The sequence below is a fragment of the Coloeus monedula genome (assembly GCF_965178545.1).
Source record: "Coloeus monedula genome assembly, chromosome: Z".
Taxonomy (NCBI): domain Eukaryota; kingdom Metazoa; phylum Chordata; class Aves; order Passeriformes; family Corvidae; genus Coloeus; species Coloeus monedula.
In genome coordinates, this window is record NC_138822.1 from 84568539 (window position 1) to 84593307 (window position 24769).

The 24769-nt window shown below is 43.0% G+C and overlaps 1 protein-coding gene across 14 annotated transcripts in view; it reads right to left on the reverse strand.

The window, feature by feature from the left end:
* The window catches only part of TCF4 (transcription factor 4), a 166562-nt gene that overhangs the window by 47489 nt on the left and 94304 nt on the right, over positions 1–24769 (reverse strand). The window contains exon 1 of one of the 14 annotated variants that reach the window (XM_082302050.1): positions 23099–23236. The exons of the other annotated variants lie outside the window; for them this stretch is intronic. Within the exon in view, the coding sequence (XP_082158176.1) occupies positions 23099–23167 (69 nt within the window). The 5' untranslated portion in view covers positions 23168–23236. Of the gene's footprint in view, positions 1–23098; positions 23237–24769 lie in introns of those variants that run through there. 14 annotated transcript variants of the gene reach the window in all.

The following is a 24769-nucleotide window of genomic DNA, read 5'->3' on the forward strand; positions in this document are numbered from 1 at the left end:
AAATTCCCTCAGGTTTAGGGAGAAATTCCCTTGGATTTTAGGGGAAAATTCCCTCGGATTTTAAGGGAAAATTCCCTCAGGTTTTTCCTGAAAAATTCCCTCCATTTTAGTGAAATTTTTTCCTCAGTTTTAGGGAAAAAATCCCTCACGTTTCAGGCAAAAATTCCCTCAGGTTTTAGGGACAAATTCCCTCCGTTTTTAGGGACAAATTCCCTCCCTTTTAGCACCGCTTTTCCCAGTTTTCCTGGAAACCCCCCCAGGTTTCGAGAGCCATTCCCCAGGACCTGCTCCAGCTTTCCCTTCTCCACCAGCAGCTCCCTAATTCCGGCCACATGTTGCCGCCGGGAAGAGCATTCCCGGGAAAGGGCCGGAAGGAAACGCCGCCTTCCCGCAATGCGAAGCAGATGTCGGCTCTTCCAGATCTTTCTCCCGGGATAACGGGGCCGAGGCCTCGTCCGGAAATTGGGAGCAGCTGAGCACGGAAAAAGCCCGGAGCGGGAGAGCATTCCGGGCCTGCCGCGCTCTCCCTGCTCCGGGAGAAACAAGCTGGAGTTTGCCACGGTTAATTGTGGGTTGAGCGGGATGCTGGGAAGGATTTTAGGGATCATCCCATTCCATGCCCTGCCACGGGCCTATCCCGGTTTATTCCAGCCTGCCTTGGACACGGGAATTCTGTTGCCTGATCCCAGAAATCCCTTGCCACCCAAATCCCGGGATCCGAGCTCCCCCTCTGGGATCTGAGCTCTCCCTCCCGGATCCGAGCTCTCCCTCCCGGATCCGAGCTCTCCCTCCCGGATCCGAGCTCTCCCTCTGGGATCCGAGCTCTCCCTCCCGGATCCGAGCTCTCCCTCTGGGATCCGAGCTCTCCCTCCCGGATCCGAGCTCTCCCTCCCGGATCCGAGCTCTCCCTCCCGGATCCGAGCTCTCCCTCTGGGATCCGAGCTCTCTCCCAGATCCGAGCTCTCCCTCCCAGATCCGAGCTCTCCCTCTGGGATCCGAGCTCTCTCCCAGATCCGAGCTCTCCCTCTGGGATCCGAGCTCTCCCTCTGGGATCCGAGCTCTCCCTCTGGGATCCAAGCTCTCCCTCCCAGATCCGAGCTCTCCCTCCCAGATCCGAGCTCTCCCTCCCGGATCCGAGCTCTCCCTCCCGGATCCGAGCTCTCCCTCCCGGATCCGAGCTCTCCCTCCCGGATCCGAGCTCTCCCTCCCGGATCCGAGCTCTCCCTCCGGGATCCGAGCTCTCCCTCCCGGATCCGAGCTCTCTCTCCCGGATCCGAGCTCTCCCTCCGGGATCCGAGCTCTCCCTCTGGGATCCGAGCTCTCTCCCAGATCCGAGCTCTCCCTCCCGGATCCAAGCTCTCCCTCCCAGATCCGAGCTCCCTCCCGGATCCGAGCTCTCCCTGCGCTCGCAGCTTCCCGAGTTTCATTCCCTCGTCCTGTGCGGCGCAAATGGTTTCCAGATGGGAAAGGCTGAACGCGGGAAGGCCCCGAGTTAGAAAAGGGTCAAGGAAATCCGAGAGGGAAAAGAAGCCCATTCCGGATGATGTCACGCCCGGGCAGCAGGAACATCCCAGATTCCGCGCTCGCTTTTCTATCCCAGTTTTTCGGAAGGTTTTGGGATAGAAGGGGTCTCTCAGCTCCTCCCTTTCCATCCATCCCGGAGCGTTCCCAAAGCATTCCGAGAGCGAAGCAGGTGGATCCCGGCAAAGCGGGAATTCACCCAACATCCCCAGCCCGCGAAGGAGAAGGAAAAGCGGAAGGAAAACAGGAAGATGGGAACGGGAGAAATCCCTCGAGGATTCCTGGTGCATTCCAGGGAAAAACCAAGGGAAAGGCGAGGCCCGGGATCACCGGCACAGCCGGCAGCCCAGGCCGGGAGAATCCCGGCACCTCTGAGCTTGGAAAATCCCTTCGGGATCCCCAAGGCTGAGCACCGGAGCCGCATCCGGAGCGTTCCGATCCCTCTGGGAATGGGGGATCCCTTTCCCTCGGCCGCCCCATGCCCGGAAGCGCTCCGGGATCCCACGGAATGCAGGCTCCGGAAGATCCCGGAGCGCACGGAACATTCCCGGAGCGGCAATTTGGGGAAGAGGCGGGTCCTGCTGCCAAGGCAGCAGCTCGGAGCCATCCCGGAGCGGGAATTCCGTCCCGTCCGGGAAGCGAGGCTCCGGCAGCTTCGGCGAAACTCCGAGGCAAGCGAACGTTTTGCCTTTTCCGGCGGAATCCGTGAATAAATCCAGCGGCAAAATCCCTCCGGTTCCGAGCTCGAGGAGAGGAATTAGCCCTGATTGAACGGATCCGGCGCCTTCCTCCCGCTCGCATTCCCAATGATCCCGGCCTAATCAGCCCTCCTGGGAGGCGGCCGCTCCCCTCCGAGCCGAAAGCCGGGAATTGTCCCCGGATTCAGGCGGGAAGCGCTGAGAGGAGCTGGGAATCAAAGCCAAGGAGAGGTCGGGAATAGCGGGAAGGCAGGAGGAGGCTGAGCTGGGGCTTAGGCCCGGCTTTGAGTCCGGCTTAACCTGGGCTATGTGAGAAGGGGCGGATGAAGGGATGAAAACCAACCCAAATCCAGGGATTCCGGACTGGGAATGGTTGGATTCCAAGAAGCCCAATCCGAAGAAAACCAGGAAAAGCCGGATTTTCCTCTCCAAAATGAAGAAAGTCAGGAATTCATGGACCCAAAATTCCATTCCGAAGGAACGAACCAAGTCAAGGTGCTCTATTAATTAAAGAAGTCATCAAAAGCAAAGGGAAAGCCGGGATAATTCTCCACATTTTCAAACCTTCCAGGTTATTTTAGGATCGGTTTTATTCCCCGTGGATTTGCAAAGCCGGCTCGAGATCCCGAACATTCCAGCCTTTCATCCCAAATTTCCGGTGGGAGTATTCAAAGAAGGATTAATTCTCATCGTTAATTACCAATCCATTGCTGGCGGAGCTGCCTCTCCGTCAGCATTCCCGGGAAATCCAGGGATCTCTCCCGATTTTCCAGCCCCGCTCTGGGGCTTTTTATTCCCTTTTGATTTCCGTTATTCCCGAAAAGATTTTAGGGAACGGAATCAGGGGGGCCGTGGGAGGATCTGAGAATCCTCATTCATTAATACCGGGATGAGGGCGGGAATTCCCCTTTTCCAGGAGTTTTTCCATTCCCAAAAAAGCCGGGAAAAAAGCCGGGATAGAAAGGAACGGCGGCGCTCTTCCCCAAGAACTTTCCCTGTTGTTTCCAGAGCGGCTTCCGGGCGTTTGCCAAGGATCCCAGAGATTGGAAGATGAGCAATCCCAGCAACCCAGGGCTGCACGGAGGCATTTCCTGGGATTCCCGGAATTCCAGGGAATTCCCAGCTCCCTCGAGCAGCTCCGAAGGCTCCACCCAGCTCCCGGTTCCTCTCATCCCGAGAATTCCCGAGTTCATCTCCGGGCTCGAAAATCCCGGGAATTTTACACCCCCAATTCCCGTTCTCCTCCTTCATCCCAAAGGATTTGGGCCGCAGGCGCCGGAAACGTCGGGAAAACTTTGGGAGAGGTTTTGGCTGCTGCCATTCCTGGGGATTTCTGGGAATCCCGAGCGCTTTCAGCCCGATTTTCTATTTTTAGACATTTTTCTCTATTTCCTCATCTTTTTCTCTAATTCCCATATTTTTCCGTATTTCCCATATTTCCCATATTTTCCATATTTCCCATCTTTTTCTCTAGTTCTCATATTTTTCCGTATTTCCCATATTTCCCTTATTTTCCTATAATTCCCATATTTTCCCCTATTTCCCATATTTTTCTCTAATTCCCATATTTTTCCACATTTCCCATATTTTCCCATAATTCCCATATTTTTCTGTATTTCCCATATTTTCCTATAAATCCCATATTTTCCCCTATTTCCCATATTTTTCCATATTTCCCATATTTTTCTCTAATTCCCATATTTTTCCATATTTCCCATGTTTTCCTATAATTCCCATATTTTCCCCTATTTCCCATATTTTTCCATATTTCCCATATTTCCCTTATTTTCCTATAATTCCCATATTTTCCCCCTATTTCCCATATTTTCCTACAATTCCCATATTTTTCCATATTTTCCTGTATTTCCCATATTTTCCCATAATTCCCATATTTTCCCCTATTTCCCATATTTTTCCATATTTCCCATATTTCCCTTATTTTCCTATAATTCCCATATTTTTCCCCTATTTCCCATATTTTTCCATATTTCCCATATTTCCCATATTTTCCTACAATTCCCACATTTTTCCATATTTTCCTGTATTTCCCATATTTTCCTATAATTCCCATATTTTCCTGTATTTCCCTTATTTTCCCATAATTCCCATATTTTCCCCTATTTCCCATATTTTTCTCTAATTCCCATATTTTCCATATTTCCCTTATTTTCCCATAATTCCCATATTTTCCCGTATTTCCCATATTTTCCTACAATTCCCACATTTTTCCATATTTTCCTGTATTTCCCATATTTTCCTATAATTCCCATATTTTTCCATATTTCCCATATTTTCCTATAATTCCCATATTTTTCCATATTTCCCTTATTTTTCTCTAATTCCCATATTTTTCCATATTTCCCATATTTTCCCATAATTCCCATATTTTTCCATATTTCCCATATTTCCCATGTTTTCCTATAATTCCCATATTTTCCCCTATTTCCCATATTTTTCTCTAATTCCCATATTTCCCATATTTCCCTTATTTTCCTATAATTCCCATATTTTCCCCCTATTTCCCATATTTTCCTACAATTCCCATATTTTTCCATATTTTCCTGTATTTCCCATATTTTCCCATAATTCCCATATTTTCCCCTATTTCCCATATTTTTCCATATTTTCCATATTTCCCTTATTTTCCCATAATTCCCATATTTTCCCGTATTTCCCATATTTTCCTACAATTCCCACATTTTTCCATATTTTCCTGTATTTCCCATATTTTCCTATAATTCCCATATTTTTCCATATTTCCCATATTTTCCTATAATTCCCATATTTTTCCATATTTCCCTTATTTTTCTCTAATTCCCATATTTTCCCGTATTTCCCATATTTTTCTCTAATTCCCATATTTTTCCATATTTCCCATATTTTCCCATAATTCCCATATTTTTCCATATTTCCCATATTTCCCATGTTTTCCTATAATTCCCATATTTTCCCCTATTTCCCATATTTTTCTCTAATTCCCATATTTTCCATATTTCCCTTATTTTCCTATAATTCCCATATTTTCCCGTATTTCCCATATTTTCCCATAATTCCCATATTTTCCCCTATTTCCCATATTTTCCTATATTTCCCATATTTTTCCATATTTTCCTGTATTTCCCATATTTTTCTCTAATTCCCATATTTCCCATATTTCCCTTATTTTCCTATAATTCCCATATTTTTCCCCTATTTCCCATATTTTTCCATATTTCCCATATTTTCCTACAATTCCCATATTTTTCCATATTTTCCTGTATTTCCCATATTTTCCTATAATTCCCATATTTTCCATATTTCCCATGTTTTCCTATAATTCCCATATTTTTCCATATTTCCCTTATTTTCCTATAATTCCCATCTTTTCCTGTATTTCCCATATTTTCCTACAATTCCCACATTTTTCCATATTTTCCTGTATTTCCCACATTTTCCTACATTGCCCATATTTTCCACATTTCCCTCTCTTTTCTACATTTGTATCTATTTTAGATTTCAAGAGATTTTTCCCTGTTTTCCACCTTTTTCTCTATTTTTTATATTTCGATATTTTTTCTCTATTTTTCTCTATTTCCTCTATTTTGATATTTTTCTATTTTTCCATCTTTTCTTTATTTTTCTCTATTTAGGTATTTTTCTCTATTTTCTCTATTTTTCTCTACTGTCTTTTTCCCTATTTTCTATTTCCTATATTTTCTATATTTTTCTCTATTTTCTATCTCTATTTTCTCTATTTTTCCCCATTTCCCATATTTTTCTCTATTTAGATATTTCTCTATATTTTCTATCTTTTTCTCTATTTTCTCTATTTTTCTCTATTTCCTTTATTTTTCTCCATTTCTACATTTTCTCTATTTTCTCTGTTTTTCTCCATTTCCCAGATTTTTCTCCCTTTAGATATTTTTCTCTATTTTCTATCCTTTTCTCTATATTCTCTATTTTTCTCTATTTCCCATATTTTTCTCTATTTCTTCTATTTTTCTCTATTTCCTCTATTTTTCTCTATTTCCTTGATTTTTCTCCATTTAGATCTTTTTCTCTATTTTCTATTTCCTCTATTTTTCTCCATTTCGACATTTTCTCTATTTTTCTCTACTTTCTCTATTTTTCTCTATTTCCCATATTCTTCCCTATTTCCTCTATTTTTCTCTATTTCCTCTATTTTCTTCCATTCCTCTATTTCCTCTATTTTTCTCTATTTTCACTATTTCCCATATATTTCTCTATTTCCTCTATTTTTCTCTAAATTCTCTATATTTCTCTATTTCCTCTATTTTTCTCTATATTCTCTATTTTTCTCTATTTTTCTCTATTTCCTCTATTTTTCTCCATTTCTCCATTTTCTCTATTTTTCTCTATTTCCCATATATTTCTACATTTTCTCTATTCTTCTCTATATTCTCTATTTTTCTCTATTTCCTCTATTTTCTTCCATTCCTCTATTTTCTCTATTTTTCTCTATTTTCACTATCTCCCATATATTTCTCTATTTCCTCTATTTTTCTCTATTTTTCTCTATATTCTCTATTTTTCCCTATTTACTCTGTTTTTCTCTATTTCCTCTATTTTTCTCTATTTCCTCTATTTTTCTCCATTTCTACATTTTCTCTATTTTTCTCTATTTCCCATATGTTTCTCTATTTCCTCTATTTTTCTCTATATTGTCTATTTTTCTCCATTTTCTCTCTTTTTCTCTATTTCCCATCTATTTCGACATTTTCTCTATTTTTCTCTATTTCCTCTATTTTCCTCCATTTCTCCATTTTCTCTCTTTTTCTCTATTTCCCATCTATTTCGACATTTTCTCTATTTTTCTCTATTTCCTCTATTTTCCTCCATTTCTCCATTTTCTCTCTTTTTCTCTATTTCCCATCTATTTCTCGATATTCTCTATTTTTCTCTATTCCCTCTCTTTTTCTCTATATTCTCCATTTTTCTCCATTTTCTCTCTTTTTCTCGATTTCCCATCTCTTTCTCGATATTCTCTATTTTTCTCGACTTCCTCTCTTTTCCTCGATTCCCTCCATTTCCTCCACTCCCCTCCATTTTCTCCCTTTCCCCATTTCGGGAATTTCTCTGCATTCCAGACTCTCCCTTTCACCGCATCATTCCCAGCTCCAGCCTTTCCCCATTTTGGGAATTTCTCTGCATTCCCGACTTTCACCGCATCATTCCCAGCTCCAGCCTTTCCCCATTTCGGGAATTTCTCTGCATTCCCGACTTTCACCGGATCATTCCCAGCTCCAGCCTTTCCCTATTTCGGGAATTTCTCTGCATTCCCAACTTTCACCGCATCATTCCCAGCTCCAGCCTTTCCCCATTTCAGGAATTTCTCTGCATTCCCGACTTTCACCGCATCATTCCCAGCTCCAGCCTTTCCCCATTTTTGGGAATTTCTCTGCATTCCAGACTCTCCCTTTCACCGGATCATTCCCAGCTCCAGCCTTTCCCCATTTTGGGAATTTCTCTGCATTCCAGACTCTCCCTTTCACCGGATCCCTCCTGGCTCCAACCTTTCCCCGCCGCTCTCCCAGATTTCTCTCTTTTCTGTCTTTTCCTCCGTTCCCACCACAACCTCCCCTCATCCCGAAGAAACGCCACCGTTCCCCCTCTCCGGCACAGCTCCGGCCCCGGCCCGCTCCGGGGAAATTCCAGCTGGGAATAAATCCCGGCTGTGCCCCGCCGGGCATGAACCGTGAGCGCCCCGCTGCCGTGGCTGCAGCTGGGACGGGGAGCAGGCCGAGGGAGAACCCGCTTCCATCGGCCAGCACCGAGAAATAATAATAATAATAACAATAATAATAATAATAATAATAATAATAATAATGGATGTAGGAATAATCGGGATCAAACACATCCATGACGACCTGGACGGATCTGGGCTGTGTATGATCCATATGACATATGGGATCCATGGAATAGACGGGATAGATACCAGGTAGGGAGAAGTGGTACGCATCAAACGGATGGGATATATAGGATATAGAATATATCATCTAGATGATATGTGAGAGGGACCACAGAAGAAATGTGAGACACAGCACACAGATCTGATATCTAATATATAGGATATATCATATAGATGCTATAGAATGGAGATCACAGAATGAATGTGATACACATCAAACAGATCTGATATCTAATATATAGGATATATCATATAGCTGCTATCCAATAGAGATCACAGAATGAATGTGATACACATCAAACAGATCTGATATCTAATATATAGGATATATCATATAGATGATCTATAATAGGAATCACAGGTAGGAGAAATGTATATAGAGTGGATCGTATAGATGATCTATAATAGGGATCATAGGTAGAAGAAATGTCATACACATCAAATACATCTAATATAGAATATATAGAATATCTTCTATAGATGATATAATAGGGATCATAGACAGAATAAATGTGATAGGTATAAAATATCTCTAATATAAAATATATTCTATAGATTCTATATAACAGGGATCCCAGAATAAATGTCATACATATAAAATATATCTAATATCTAATCTATAGAATATATCATAGAGATTATATCTGAGAGACCATAGAATAAATGTGATACATATAAAATATATCTAAGATATATTCTATCGATTATATATAACAGGGATGATCACTGAATAAATGTCATACATATAAAAATATATCGAATATAAAATATATTCTATAGCCGATCTATAATAGGGATCATAGACAGAATAAATGTGATATATATAAAATGTACCTACTATAAAATAGATCCTATAGATGAGATATACTGGGGATCCCACAATCAATGGATCCACACCAATATATTCAATATAAAATAGATCCTATAGCTGAGATATGCTGGGGATCCCACAATCAATGGATCCACATCCACTATATAATAGATCCTATAGCTATGTAGAGATATTAAATAGATATCAATATATGTATAGGGCTAGTTATTGATATAGAATGTAGAGATATCAAATAGATATCAATATATTTATAGAGCTAGTTATTGATATAGAATGTAGAGATATCAAATAGATATCAATATATGTATAGGGCTAGTTATTGATATAGAATGTAGAGATATCAAATAGATATCAATATATGTATAGGGCTAGTTACTGATATATGAATAAAGCCATATTAAATAAATATATTTATAGAGCTAGTTATTGATATAGAATGTAGAGATACTAAATAGATATAAATATATTTATAGAGCTAGTTACTGATATATGAATATAGAGATATTATATAGATTATTTATAGGGCTAGTTACTGATATATGAATAAAGCCATATTAAATAAATATATTTATAGAGCTAGTTACTGATATATGAATAAAGCCATATTAAATAAATGTATTTATAGAACTAGTTATTGCTATATGACTATAGAGATATTAAATAAATATATTTATAGGGCTAGTTACTGATATATGAATATAGAGATATTATATAGATTATTTATAGAGCTAGTGACTGATATATGAATATAGAGATATTAAATAGATATAAATATATATATATAGAGCTAGTTACTGATATATTAATACAGAGATATTAAATAAATATATTTATAGAGCTAGTTATTGATATAGAATGTAGAGATCCTAAATAGATATAAATATATTTATAGAGCTAGTTACTGATATATGAATATAGAGATATTATATAGATTATTTATAGAGCTAGTTACTGATATATGAATAAAGCCATATTAAATAAATGTATTTATAGAGCTAGTTATTGATATGTGAATGTAGAGATATTAAATAAATATATTTATAGAGCTATATACTCATATATGAATATAGATATTAAATAGATATAAATATACTTATAGAGCTAGTTACTGATATATGAATATAGATATTAAATAGATATAAATATTTATAGAGCTAGTTACTCATATATGAATACAGCTATATTAAATAGCTATTAAATATAAATAAATATATTTACAGAGCTATATACTCATATATGAATATAGCTGTATTAAAGAGATATTAAATATACATTAAATATACATCAATATATTTCTAGAGCTATATACTCATATATGAATACAGCTATATTAAATAGATATTAAACATATATAAAAATGTATTTCTAGAGCTAGTTACTAATATATGAACATAGCCATATTAAATAGATATTAAATAGATCCAAATATATTTCTAGAGCTAGTTACTTATATATTAATATAGCTATATTAAATATATAAAAAATACATTTCTAGAGCCAGTTACTTATATATGAATACAGCTATATTAATATATAAAAATATATTTCTAGAGCTATATACTCAGATATAAATACAGCCATGTTAAACAGATATTAAATATACTAGATATATAAATTCATTTATAGAGCTATATACTCATATGAATATAACAATATTAACTATATAAATATATATTTAGAGCTATATGCTCCTATATGAATATAGCAATATTAACTATATAAATACATATTTATAGAGCTATATGCTCCTATATGAATATAGCAATATTAACTATATAAATACATATTTCTAGAGCTATATACTCCTATATGAATATAGCAATATTAACTATATAAATACATATTTATAGAGCTATATACTCATATATGAATATAGCAATATTAACTATATAAATACATATTTATAGAGCTATATGCTCCTATATGAATATAGCAATATTAACTATATAAATACACATTTCTAGAGCTATATACTCCTATATGAATATAGCAATATTAACTATATAAATACACATTTATAGAGCTATATACTCATATATGAATATAGCAATATTAACTATATAAATAGATATTTCTAGAGCTATATGCTCCTATATGAATACAGCTGTATTGATTATTATTTACAGCTTCCTGTTATTTATGCTGATGATTATTATGGATCAATGATTGGGTATCGATAGGGAAGGATTTGTTTCGGAATTCGGATTTAAGGCGAGGTTATCGATTTGCTGCCAGGGATTGATTGATTGATGCCTTCAGTGCCAATATCCAATCCTGATCTACACATGTATACATTGATATACCTAGATATTCATATATTTACATATCTATGTGTTTCTACAGCTATCCATTTCTATATATTTCTATACCTATGTAGTTAAATAGCTATATACTTTAATATATATATTGATATATTTCTATACCTATGTATTTATATAGCTACATCTATTTATATTCCTGTGTTTCTAGATCTATATATTTATATAGTGATATATTTATATGTTTATACACCTATGTATTTCTATAGCTATATATTTCTATATTTCTATATCTCTATAGCTACATATGATTATATTTACATAGCTATATATTTATATATTTAGACACCTATTTATTTCGATATTTCTATATCTGTTTAGCTATATATTCATAGATTGACACATCTATATATTTCTATACCTATATATCTAGGTATCTATGTATTTCTATACCTATATATATATAGTTACACATTTATATAGTTATGTATTTATATAGCTATATATCTGGATATTTATATGCCTGTATATCTCTATATTTCTATACCTGTATTTCTAGATATTTATATATTTAAAAATTCATATATTTATATACCTGTATATATATTTATTTAGCTACATATTTATATATTGATATAGCTACCTATTTATATATTTATATATTTATATATTTATATATTTATATATTAATATATTTATATACCTGTATATTGATACATTTCTATACCTATATATCTAGACATTTATATATCTAGCTATTTATATAGCTATGTATTTATATATTGATGTATCTATATATTTATATATCTATATATTTATACATCTATCTCTTTATATATTTATGTATTTATATACCTGTACATTTATATATTTCTTTAGCTATATATTTACATATCGATATATCTATATATTTATATATTTACATATTTGTATATTTACATATTTATATATTTGTATATTTACATATTTATATATTCATATATTTATATACCTAGGTACCTATATATTTATTTAGCTATATATTTATGTATTAGTACATTTATATATTTATACACCTGTATATCTACATATTTATTTAGCTCTATATTGATATACTGATATATTGATATATTGATCTATTATTTGCCTAGCTGTACATCGATATATTTATTTAGCTATATATTGATATATGGATATACTGATCTATTGATATATTTATATATTGATCTACTGATCTATTGATCTATTATTTGCCCCGTTAGCCCCGTTAGCCCTGTTAGCCCCGTTAGCCCCGTCAGCCCCGTTAGCCCTGTCAGCCCCGTTAGCCCCGTTAGCCCCGTCAGCCCTGTTAGCCCTATTAGCCCCGTTAGCCCTGTTAGCCCCGTTAGCCCCGTTAGCCCCGTTAGCCCCGTTAGCCCCGTTAGCCCTGTTAGCCCCGTTAGCCCCGTCAGCCCCGTTAGCCCCGTTAGCCCCGTCAGCCCCGTTAGCCCCGTTAGCCCTGTCAGCCCCGTTAGCCCTGTCAGCCCCGTTAGCCCCGTTAGCCCCGTCAGCCCCGTTAGCCCCGTTAGCCCCGTTAGCCCCGTCAGCCCCGTTAGCCCCGTTAGCCCTGTCAGCCCCGTTAGCCCTGTTAGCCCCGTTAGCCCCGTTAGCCCTGTCAGCCCCGTTAGCCCCGTCAGCCCCGTTAGCCCCGTTAGCCCTGTCAGCCCCGTTAGCCCCGTTAGCCCCGTTAGCCCCGTTAGCCCTGTCAGCCCCGTTAGCCCTGTCAGCCCCGTTAGCCCCGTCAGCCCCGTTAGCCCCGTTAGCCCTGTCAGCCCCGTTAGCCCCGTTAGCCCCGTTAGCCCTGTCAGCCCCGTTAGCCCTGTTAGCCCCGTTAGCCCCGTTAGCCCCGTTAGCCCTGTCAGCCCCGTTAGCCCCGTTAGCCCTGTTAGCCCTGTCAGCCCCGTTAGCCCTGTCAGCCCCGTTAGCCCCGTTAGCCCTGTTAGCCCTGTCAGCCGCGTTAGCCCTGTCAGCCCCGTTAGCCCCGTTAGCCCTGTTAGCCCTGTCAGCCCCGTTAGCCCTGTCAGCCCCGTTAGCCCCGTTAGCCCTGTCAGCCCCGTTAGCCCCGTTAGCCCTGTTAGCCCCGTTAGCCCCGTCAGCCCCGTTAGCCCCGTTAGCCCTGTCAGCCCCGTTAGCCCCGTTAGCCCCGTCAGCCCCGTTAGCCCTGTTAGCCCCGTCAGCCCCGTTAGCCCTGTTAGCCCCGTTAGCCCTGTTAGCCCCGTTAGCCCCGTCAGCCCCGTTAGCCCCGTTAGCCCTGTCAGCCCCGTTAGCCCCGTTAGCCCCGTTAGCCCTGTCAGCCCCGTTAGCCCTGTTAGCCCCGTTAGCCCCGTTAGCCCTGTCAGCCCCGTTAGCCCCGTTAGCCCTGTCAGCCCCGTTAGCCCTGTCAGCCCTGTCAGCCTCGTTAGCCCCGTTAGCCCCGTTAGCCCTGTCAGCCCCGTTAGCCCCGTTAGCCCTGTTAGCCCCGTTAGCCCTGTCAGCCCCGTTAGCCCTGTCAGCCCTGTCAGCCTCGTTAGCCCCGTTAGCCCCGTCAGCCCTGTCAGCCCCGTTAGCCCTGTCAGCCCTGTCAGCCTCGTTAGCCCCGTTAGCCCCGTTAGCCCTGTCAGCCCCGTTAGCCCCGTTAGCCCTGTCAGCCCCGTTAGCCCTGTCAGCCCCGTTAGCCCCGTTAGCCCCGTTAGCCCCGTTAGCCCTGTTAGCCCCGTTAGCCCTGTCAGCCCCGTTAGCCCTATTAGCCCCGTTAGCCCCGTCAGCCCTGTTAGCCCCGTTAGCCCTGTTAGCCCTGTCAGCCCCGTTAGCCCCGTTAGCCCCGTTAGCCCCGTTAGCCCCGTTAGCCCTGTCAGCCCCGTTAGCCCTGTCAGCCCCGTTAGCCCTGTCAGCCCCGTTAGCCCTGTACCCACACCCGAACCAGCCAGGGCACCGGGCAGCTTGAGCCTCACTGGGACCGGGACTGCGACTGGGACTGGGACTGGGACTGCGACTGGGACTGCAACTGGGACTGGGACTGGGACCAGGACAGGGACTGGGACTGGGACCGGGACTTGCACACCGGTGCTGAGCAGCCGGAGCCCTTCCCTCCCTCCACGTGCCCGCTGCGGTGTGGCCGCTGCGTCCCTGCCCGTGGCTCCTTATCGAGCACAGCCTGCAGCGCGCCGCTCGTGGAGTCAGAGCGCAGCCAGGGCTTCAGCAGAGCGGCACCGAGCGCTCCGAACCCGGCACGCCTGCCTTCACCGGCACGGCTGATGTTTGATATCAGCATTTCATATCACAGCTGATGTCTGAGATCAGCATTTAATATCACAGCTGATGTCTGAGATCAGTATCTAATATCACACCTAATGCTTGATATCGGTATTTAGTATCACACCTAATGTTTGATATCGATATTCAACAGATTGAACCTGGCACGTCTGCCTTCACCGGCACTGATGTTTGATATCAGCATTTAATATCACATCTAATGTCTGATATCAGCATTTAATATCACATCTAATGTCTGATATCGGTATTTAATACCACATCTAATGCTTGATACCATATTTACCATCTCTGTCTATGATCATATTCAGTATCTTTAATATCTATATTTAATCTCATCTTTAATGCTTATATTTAGAGGCAACACCAGACTGAATGATTAATATCAGGATTTAACATCATATTTAAGGTTTAATGTCTGTATTTAACATCATATTTTAAGTTTCCTAGCCACAGTTAACAGAATGTTTAATGTTGAATATCTATTTAATGTTCAATATCTATACTGAACATCACATTTAATGCTTAATAATCAGATTCACTATCATATTTAATGCCTTTAATATCTATATTCACGATCACAGTTAAGGTTTAAAATCAATACTGATGCCATATTTAATGTCTCGAATATCGGCAGTTGATAGCATATCAATATCTCTAATATCGAAGTTCAAGATCACATTTAATGTTTAATATCTCGATTCGATACGGGATTTAATATCTGATATCCAGATTTGATACCATATTTCATATCTCACATCAATACCCGTTATCACATTCCCTATCTCACATCGATACGCGTTATCAGATCCCCCATCTCTGATATCCATACCCGTTATCACATCCCCCATCTCTGATATCCATACCCGTTATCACATCCCCCATCTCTGATATCCATACCCGTTATCACATCCCCTATCTCTGATATCCATACCCGTTATCACATCCCCTATCTGATATCCATACCCGTTATCACATCCCCTATCTCTGATATCCATTCCCGTTATCACATCCCCCATCTCTGATATCCATACCCGTTATCACATCCCCTATCTGATATCCATAACCGTTATCACATCCCCCATCTCTGATATCCATACCCGTTATCACATCCCCCATCTCTGATATCCATACCCGTTATCACATCCCCTATCTGATATCCATACCCGTTATCACATCCCCTATCTCTGATATCCATAACCGTTATCACATCCCCTATCTCTGATATCCATACCCGTTATCACATCCCCTATCTGATATCCATACCCGTTATCACATCCCCTATCTGATATCCATACCCGTTATCACATCCCCCATCTGATATCCATACCAGTTATCACATCCCCTATCTGATATCCATACCCGTTATCACATCCCCTATCTGATATCCATACCCGTTATCACATCCCCCATCTCTGATATCCATACCCGTTATCACATCCCCTATCTGATATCCATACCCGTCATCACATCCCCTATCTGATATCCATACCCGTTATCACATCCCCCATCTCTGATATCCATACCCGTTATCACATCCCCTATCTCTGATATCCATACCCGTTATCACATCCCCCATCTCTGATATCCATACCCGTTATCACATCCCCCATCTCTGATATCCATACCCGTTATCACATCCCCCATCTCTGATATCCATACCCGTTATCACATCCCCTATCTCTGATATCCATACCCGTTATCACATCCCCTATCTGATATCCATACCCGTTATCACATCCCCTATCTCTGATATCCATACCCGTTATCACATCCCCCATCTCTGATATCCATACCCGTTATCACATCCCCCATCTCTGATATCCATACCCGTTATCACATCCCCTATCTGATATCCATACCCGTTATCACATCCCCTATCTCTGATATCCATACCCGTTATCACATCCCCTATCTCTGATATCCATACCCGTTATCACATCCCCCATCTCTGATATCCATACCCGTTATCACATCCCCTATCTGATATCCATACCCGTTATCACATCCCCCATCTCTGATATCCATAACCGTTATCACATCCCCTATCTCTGATATCCATACCCGTTATCACATCCCCTATCTGATATCCATACCCGTTATCACATCCCCCATCTCTGATATCCATACCCGTTATCACATCCCCTATCTGATATCCATACCCGTTATCACATCCCCTATCTCTGATATCCATACCCGTTATCACATCCCCTATCTGATATCCATACCCGTTATCACATCCCCCATCTCTGATATCCATACCCGTTATCACATCCCCCATCTCTGATATCCATACCTGTTATCACATCCCCTATCTGATATCCATACCCGTTATCACATCCCCTATCTGATATCCATACCCGTTATCACATCCCCTATCTGATATCCATACCCGTTATCACATCCCCTATCTCTGATATCCACACCCGTTATCACATCCCCCATCTCTGATATCCATACCCGTTATCACATCCCCCATCTCTGATATCCATACCCGTTATCACATCCCCTATCTGATATCCATACCCGTTATCACATCCCCTATCTGATATCCATACCCGTTATCACATCCCCTATCTGATATCCATACCCGTTATCACATCCCCCATCTCTGATATCCATACCCGTTATCACATCCCCTATCTGATATCCATACCCGTTATCACATCCCCCATCTCTGATATCCATAACCGTTATCACATCCCCCATCTCTGATATCCATACCCGTTATCACATCCCCTATCTGATATCCATACCCGTTATCACATCCCCTATCTGATATCCATACCCGTTATCACATCCCCCATCTCTGATATCCATACCCGTTATCACATCCCCTATCTGATATCCATACCCGTTATCACATCCCCTATCTCTGATATCCATACCCGTTATCACATCCCCTATCTGATATCCATACCCGTTATCACATCCCCTATCTGATATCCATACCCGTTATCACATCCCCTATCTCTGATACCCATACCCGTTATCACATCCCCCATCTCTGATATCCATACCCGTTATCACATCCCCTATCTGATATCCATACCCGTTATCACATCCCCCATCTCTGATATCCATACCCGTTATCACATCCCCTATCTGATATCCATACCCGTTATCACATCCCCTATCTGATATCCATAACCGTTATCACATCCCCCATCTCTGATATCCATACCCGTTATCACATCCCCTATCTGATATCCATACCCGTTATCACATCCCCTATCTGATATCCATACCCGTTATCACATCCCCTATCTGATATCCATACCCGTTATCACATCCCCCATCTCTGATATCCATACCCGTTATCACATCCCCAATCTCTGATATCCATACCCGTTATCACATCCCCCATCTCTGATATCCATACCCGTTATCACATCCCCTATCTGATATCCATACCCGTTATCACATCCCCTATCTGATATCCATACCCGTTATCACATCCCCCATCTCTGATATCCATACCCGTTATCACATCCCCTATCTGATATCCATACCCGTTATCACATCCCCTATCTGATATCCATACCCGTTATCACATCCCCCATCTCTGATATCCATACCCGTTATCACATCCCCTATCTCTGATATCCATACCCGTTATCACATCCCCTATCTGATATCCATACCCGTTATCACATCCCCCATCTCTGATATCCATACCCGTTATCACATCCCCTATCTGATATCCATACCCGTTATCACATCCCCTATCTGATATCCATACCCGTTATCACATCCCCCATCTCTGATATCCATACCCGTTATCACATCCCCTATCTCTGATATCCATTCCCGTTATCACATCCCCTATCTGATATCCATACCCGTTATCACATCCCCCATCTCTGATATCCATACCCGTTATCACATCCCCTATCTGATATCCATACCCGTTATCACATCCCCTATCTGATATCCATACCCGTTATCACATCCCCTATCTCTGATATCCATACCCGTTATCACATCCCCTATCTCTGATATCCATACCCGTTATCACATCCCCTATCTGATATCCATACCCGTTATCACATCCCCTATCTGATATCCATACCCGTTATCACATCCCCCATCTCTGATATCCATACCCGTTATCACATCCCCTATCTCTGATATCCATACCCGTTATCACATCCCCCATCTCTGATATCCATACCCGTTATCACATCCCCTATCTCTGATATCCATACCCGTTATCACATCCCCTATCTGATATCCATACCCGTTATCACATCCCCTATCTGATATCCATACCCGTTATCACATCCCCCATCTCTGATATCCATACCCGTTATCACATCCCCTATCTGATATCCATACCCGTTATCACATCCCCCATCTCTGATATCCATACCCGTTATCACATCCCCTATCTGATATCCATACCCGTTATCACATCCCCTATCTGATATCCATACCCGTTATCACATCCCCTATCTCTGATATCCATACCCGTTATCACATCCCCTATCTCTGATATCCATACCTGTTATCACATCCCCTATCTCTGATATCCATACCCGTTATCACATCCCCCATCTCTGATATCCATACCCGTTATCACATCCCCTATCTGATATCCATACCCGTTATCACATCCCCTATCTGATATCCATACCCGTTATCACATCCCCCATCTCTGATATCCATACCTGTTATCACATCCCCCATCTCTGATATCCATACCCGTTATCACATCCCCTATCTGATATCCATACCCGTTATCACATCCCCCATCTCTGATATCCATACCTGTTATCACATCCCCTATCTCTGATATTGATATCTTTAATTCGAGATACCGATTTACTTACAGGGATTGGTTGATTGATTGGCAGACTGATTGATTAATTGATTAAGTCCCAATATTGACTTATTCATTTATTATTGATTTATTTCCAATATCCAACATTTATTTATTTATTTATTTTCAATATCCAATATTAATTGATGTATTTATTTTTTGATTTATTTCCAATAGCCAGTATTTATTTATTTATTTCCAATATCCAATATTGATTGATTGATGTATTGATTTATTTCCAATATCATATGTTTGTTTATTTATTTATTTATTTATTTCTAATATCTGATATTGATTGACGTATTTATTTATTTATTTATTTCCAATAGCCAACATTTATTTATTTATTTATTTTCAATATCCGATATTGATTAATTGATGTATTTATTGATTGATTTATTTAGTTCTAATAGCCAAGATTTATTTATTTATTTGCAATATCCAATACTGATTGATGAATTTATTTATTGATTTATTTCCAATAGCCAATATTTATTTATTTATTTCCAATATCCAATATTGATTAATTGATGTATTTATTTATTGATTTATTTCCAATAGCCAGTATTTATTTGTTTTCTTTATTAATTTATTTCTTTATTGATTGATTGATTTCCAATATCCAATATCGATTTATTTCTAGATTTATTAAATTATTTATTTCTTTATTGATTTATTTCCAAGATCCAATATTGATTTATTTCTTTATTATTTTAATTAATGTCTTTATTTATTGATTGATTTCTTGATTTCCAATATCCAATATTGATTTCTTTATTTAGTTCTTTATTAATTTATTTTGTTATTGATTTCCAATATCCAATACTGATTTATTTCTTTATTGACTTCTTTATTAATCTATTTCATTATTGATTATTTCTTGATTTCCAATAGCCAATACTGATTTATTTCTTTAGTTATCAATGTCTTTATTAATTTATTTCATTTTTGATGGATTTCTTGATTTCCAATATCCAATATTGATTTATTTATTGATGTCTTTATTAATCTATTTTGTTATTGACTGAGTTCTTGATTTCCAATATCCAATACTGATTTATTTCTTTATTTATTGATTTCTCTATCAATTTATTTCATGATTGATTGATTTCTTGATTTCCAATACCCAATATTAATTCTCTTTCTTTCCTTATTTCTTTATTAATTTCTTCCCTTACTGATTTCTTGCAATATCCAATATTGATTTCTAGGTATTAGTCTTATTACCGTATCGTATACAGTTATTGATTTCTTGATTGATTTCTCTCCTTCCAATAGCCGATATTATCTGATCGATTGATCGATTGATTGATCCCCGTCCCCCCCGGATCCCGAGGAGCCTCCGCTCCCTTCCCAATCCCGGAGCAGCCCCGGCCACTTCAATCCTCGCTCCCAAACCGCCTCCCTCGGGAACGCCCCGAGGAATCCTCTGGCAAGCGGGGGGAATATTCCCAGTGCAATTCCGGGGCCTGGGGCTGCCATTCCCGCTCGCAATTCCCGGTGCCATTCACAACTCCTCGCTCGTCACTCCGGAGCGGGGCCCGGAATTGCGGCGCTCCCGCGGGAACGGGAGCCGGGAGCATCCGTCAGGAATTTTCGGGAGTTGAAAGGCTCCAGAACGGGAAGAGCAGCCGGGAAAAAAATCTCATCCGATGCCATTTATTTTCCCACTCCCCGGAAATCCTTCTTTCCCTGAATTCCACCGGATTGCCCAGGTGCAAATCCCACTTCGAATCTCTGGGAAGCGATCCCACAAAACCCGACTCCAAGGGCAATCCCACATCCATCCGTCCGTCCGTCCGACCGTCCGTCCATCCTGCGGCCCCACGCGGGCAGAAATCCCTGTTTCCGCTTCCCAGTGCCCATCCCGGCCAGCATCCTGCGGGATGGGGTTTCGGGGAGAGCCGAGGAGCCGGGAATTCACGGCAGCAATCATCTCATCCATCCCACCAAGCGTCCCCAAACGCTCCCGGCACGGCCAGGAGCAACCTCCGAGCGACCGGGAAAGGCTCCGAAAATTCCCTGCGAGCCAGGGAGGGGAAAAAAAAAATGGGAAAATAAAGCAACTCGCTGCAAATCCTGCCTGGAATTTTTTCCAGGCCTCCTGTTCCCAAATTCCCTCGGCAACTTCCACTGGCCGGCTTTTTTTGGGAATGATTTGGCGTTTTGTTTCGTTTTTTCCCCTGGCTTTTGTTTATTCCCAGGGAAGTCCTGCTTCCGCTGCCTGCTCCGGGAGTTCTGCATGGAATCAACTTCCCATGGCAGCGGGGAGCGGGGGGGGGAAACAGGGCAAAAAAAAAGCAGGAATCGCAGCGTCCGCACGGAAGCGAGGGAGGCAGAGCAGCCCCCGGGCCGGGATTTGGGAAGGGATTCCTGGCATCCCGCGCGCCGCTGGCAGCGCGTCAAGAGCCACACAATGCCCGGGCGCTGCCAGACAATGCCAGCTCCATAAATCCCAAAATCCCGCGGCCGGGCGCACACGGGGATGCTCCGGCCCCTTCCCAAGGCCGCGTCCCTCTTTGTGCTCTGCCGGAGCCGGGAGCGGATCGTTCCCACCTTCTGCAAAGCAGCGGCAGCGCGGGGCCGGGGCCTGGCGGTGCCCCGGGATGGCACGGGCAGCCGGGATCGGCATTCCCGCTGCTCCGGGAGCAGGGATCGTTCCCCGGGAATTCTGCCTTCTACCTTCGGCTACTTGCGAGAAAAGCCCAAGGAAGAAACACACGGATGAATCCCAGGAAAAGAACCCCGAGCCACGAGGAACCCCCACCTCTGCCTCGCTCCGTTCACTGCCCCCGAGGGAAATCCGAGGAAGAAGGAACTTGCTCCAAGTGCTGGGAATTCTCCCCCGTGGCCCTGCCGCTGCCGCCCGCTCCCAGATTTTATTCCCGAACTCGGGATGAACGGCAACGCCGAGGAACTTTTGGGAAGCTCCCGAGCCTGCCGTGCATGGGAATGTCAAGCTCTGGAAGGGGAATAACTCGTTGGAAAGAAAATAAAAACAGCGAAGAAGGAAAAAACAAAAAAGCCTCGGGATGAAACGAGGGAAGTGGGGCTTGGATTCGAAGTCTGGATCGCTTTTCCGGCGCTAATTCCCGGAGTTTCTCCCGCATCCTGTGTTGTGCCACGCATTCTTCCCAAAATATCCCAAACAAAAGGCCCCCGACTCCGGCCAATAAATAATTCCAAAGGAAGACTGGGATGGAATAATCAATCCCAGCCCTTCCAGCAGCTGTTCCCTTATTCCGCATGCCTCCACATCCCGGCGCGCGGATCCCGCCTCGCCTCCAGCCCGCAGTGCTCTCCCAGTTCCCTCCCAGTCCGAACTGGGAGCCGGCTCCCCGCAGCCGTGCCCTCCCTTCCCGGTGCATTTGAGGACCCTTCCAGCAACAGTTCCCCCTTCCCTCCCCCCCCCCCGCCCCCCGCCCCAAATATTTTCAAATATTCCCAAACACTTTTCCAGGGGGGGAAAAAAAAAACCCCCACCAACGCAGCCCACCCCAGCCCCCTCCAGATGGCGAGCGGAAACCTTCTGCCGGGCTTCTGCGCCAATTCCAGACGCTCCGCTTCTCCTGCTGCTTTTTTCCCCCTTTTTCTTCCCGCTGCGAAGGAGGGGGGGGCACGAGGAGAAGCAGCAGCCGCTTGTTTGCCCTTCTTTGGCCGAGTTCCGCGCGCGGGGCCGCCGATCGGCCGCGCCGCTCGCATCGCCAAACTTTTCCGCGCGGGCGGGAAGCTCGGGAAAAAGTGGGAGAAGTGGGAGAAGCGGGCAGAGGGCGGCCGGGAGCCCTTGCTTACCGCCTTGCCGCTGCAGCAGTACAGCACGGAGCCGCCGCCCGCGCCGCCCACGGGGTACGCGCAGTACATCGTGCGCTCGCCTCCGCTCGGCCGCGCTCGCCTCCGCTCGGCCGCGCTCGGCTCGGCTCGCCGCTCGGCTCGGCTCGGCTCTGCCCCGCTCGGCTCGGCTCGGCTCGGCTCGGCTCAGCTCGGGCGCGCCCGGCCCGGCCCCGCCGGGGGCGGAGGCCCCGCGCCCCCCCCCGCGCCCCCGCCCCTTCACCGCCCCCGCGGAACGGGCCCGGGAATGGCCGCGGGAACGGGCCCGGGAATGGCCGCGGGAACGGCAGCGGGAACGGCAGCGGGAACGGCAGCGGGAACGGCAGCGGGAATGCGGCCGCGGAGCCTCCCCGCCCCTTCCTGCGCTCGCCTCCGGCTCCTTGCCTCCTTTCCCCTCTGCTTTCCCTCCGCTCTCCTTCCCTCTTTCCCCCCGCTCCAGCTCTTTTTTCCGCGGGCTCTTCTCCTGCTTTCCCCTCTTTTTATGCTTTTCCCATCTTTTCCTGCATCTTTTTTTCCTCCTCTGTTTTTTCCTCCTTTTTTTCTCTCCTCTTTTTTTCCCCTCTTTCCCCCCTCCTTTTCCTGTCTTTCCCCCTTTGCCATTTTTCTCCTTTTCTTCCTTGCCTTTTCCCTGCTTTTTGCTCCGTTCCCCCTTTTGCTCTGCTCTTTCCCCCTCTTTCTCTCCCTTTCCCATTTTCCCTGATTTTTCCCCCTTTCCCGCTCTCCTCCCTCCTTTTCTTTCCTCAGCTCCCCTTTGCCCCTTTCCTCTCTTCTCTTTTCCCATTTGCTTTCCTCTTTTTCTCCCCTCTTCTCTCCTTCATTTCCCTTTTTTTCCTCTCATTTCCCCCTTTTCCAACTTTCTCCCTTTCCCCCTCCTCCTTTCCCCTTTTTTTCCATCATTCCCCTCTTTTTTCATCGTTTTCCCCTTTAATTCCCTCTTGTTTCTCTTCTCTCCCTCTCCCCTCCTCTTTCTTTTTACGTTCCTCCTCCTTTTGCTGTTTTCCCCCTTTTTTCTCCTTCTCCATCTCCACTTTTTTTAATCCTCTCCCTCTTCCCCTTTTCCCACTCTTCCCTTCTCTTCTCCCCCTCCTCTTTCTCCCCTTTTCCCTCCTCTTTTTTCTGTATTCAATCTTTTTTTCTCTTTTCCCCTTTTTTTCCCCTTCCTTCTCTTTTCACATCCTCCCCTCTTTCTTTTCTGTTTTCTTCTTCATTTCCCCCTTTTTTCTTCCCCTTTGCACCCCTTTCTCCTCTTTTTCCTTTCCCCTTTTCTTTTCACCTCTTCCCTTTTTTATTTTTCCCTTTTTCTCCCCCCTCCCCTTTTCTTTTTACAATTCCCCTTCTTCTTCTCCTTTATTTCTCCCTTTTCCCCCCTCTCCTTTTCCTTATTCCCCCCTTTCTTCTTTCTTTTTCCTCTCCCCTTTTCTCCCTTTTCCCTCCTTTTCCTTCCCCCTTTCTTTTTACATCTTCTCTTTTCTTTTCTCTTTTCTCCTTTTCTCTTTTCTCCTTTTCTCTTTTCTCTTTTCTCTTTTCTCTTTTCTCTTTTCTCTTTTCTCTTTTCTCTTTTCTCTTTTCTCTTTTCTTTTTCCTTTCCTTTCCTTTCCTTTCCTTTCCTTTCCTTTCCTTTCCTTTCCTTTCCTT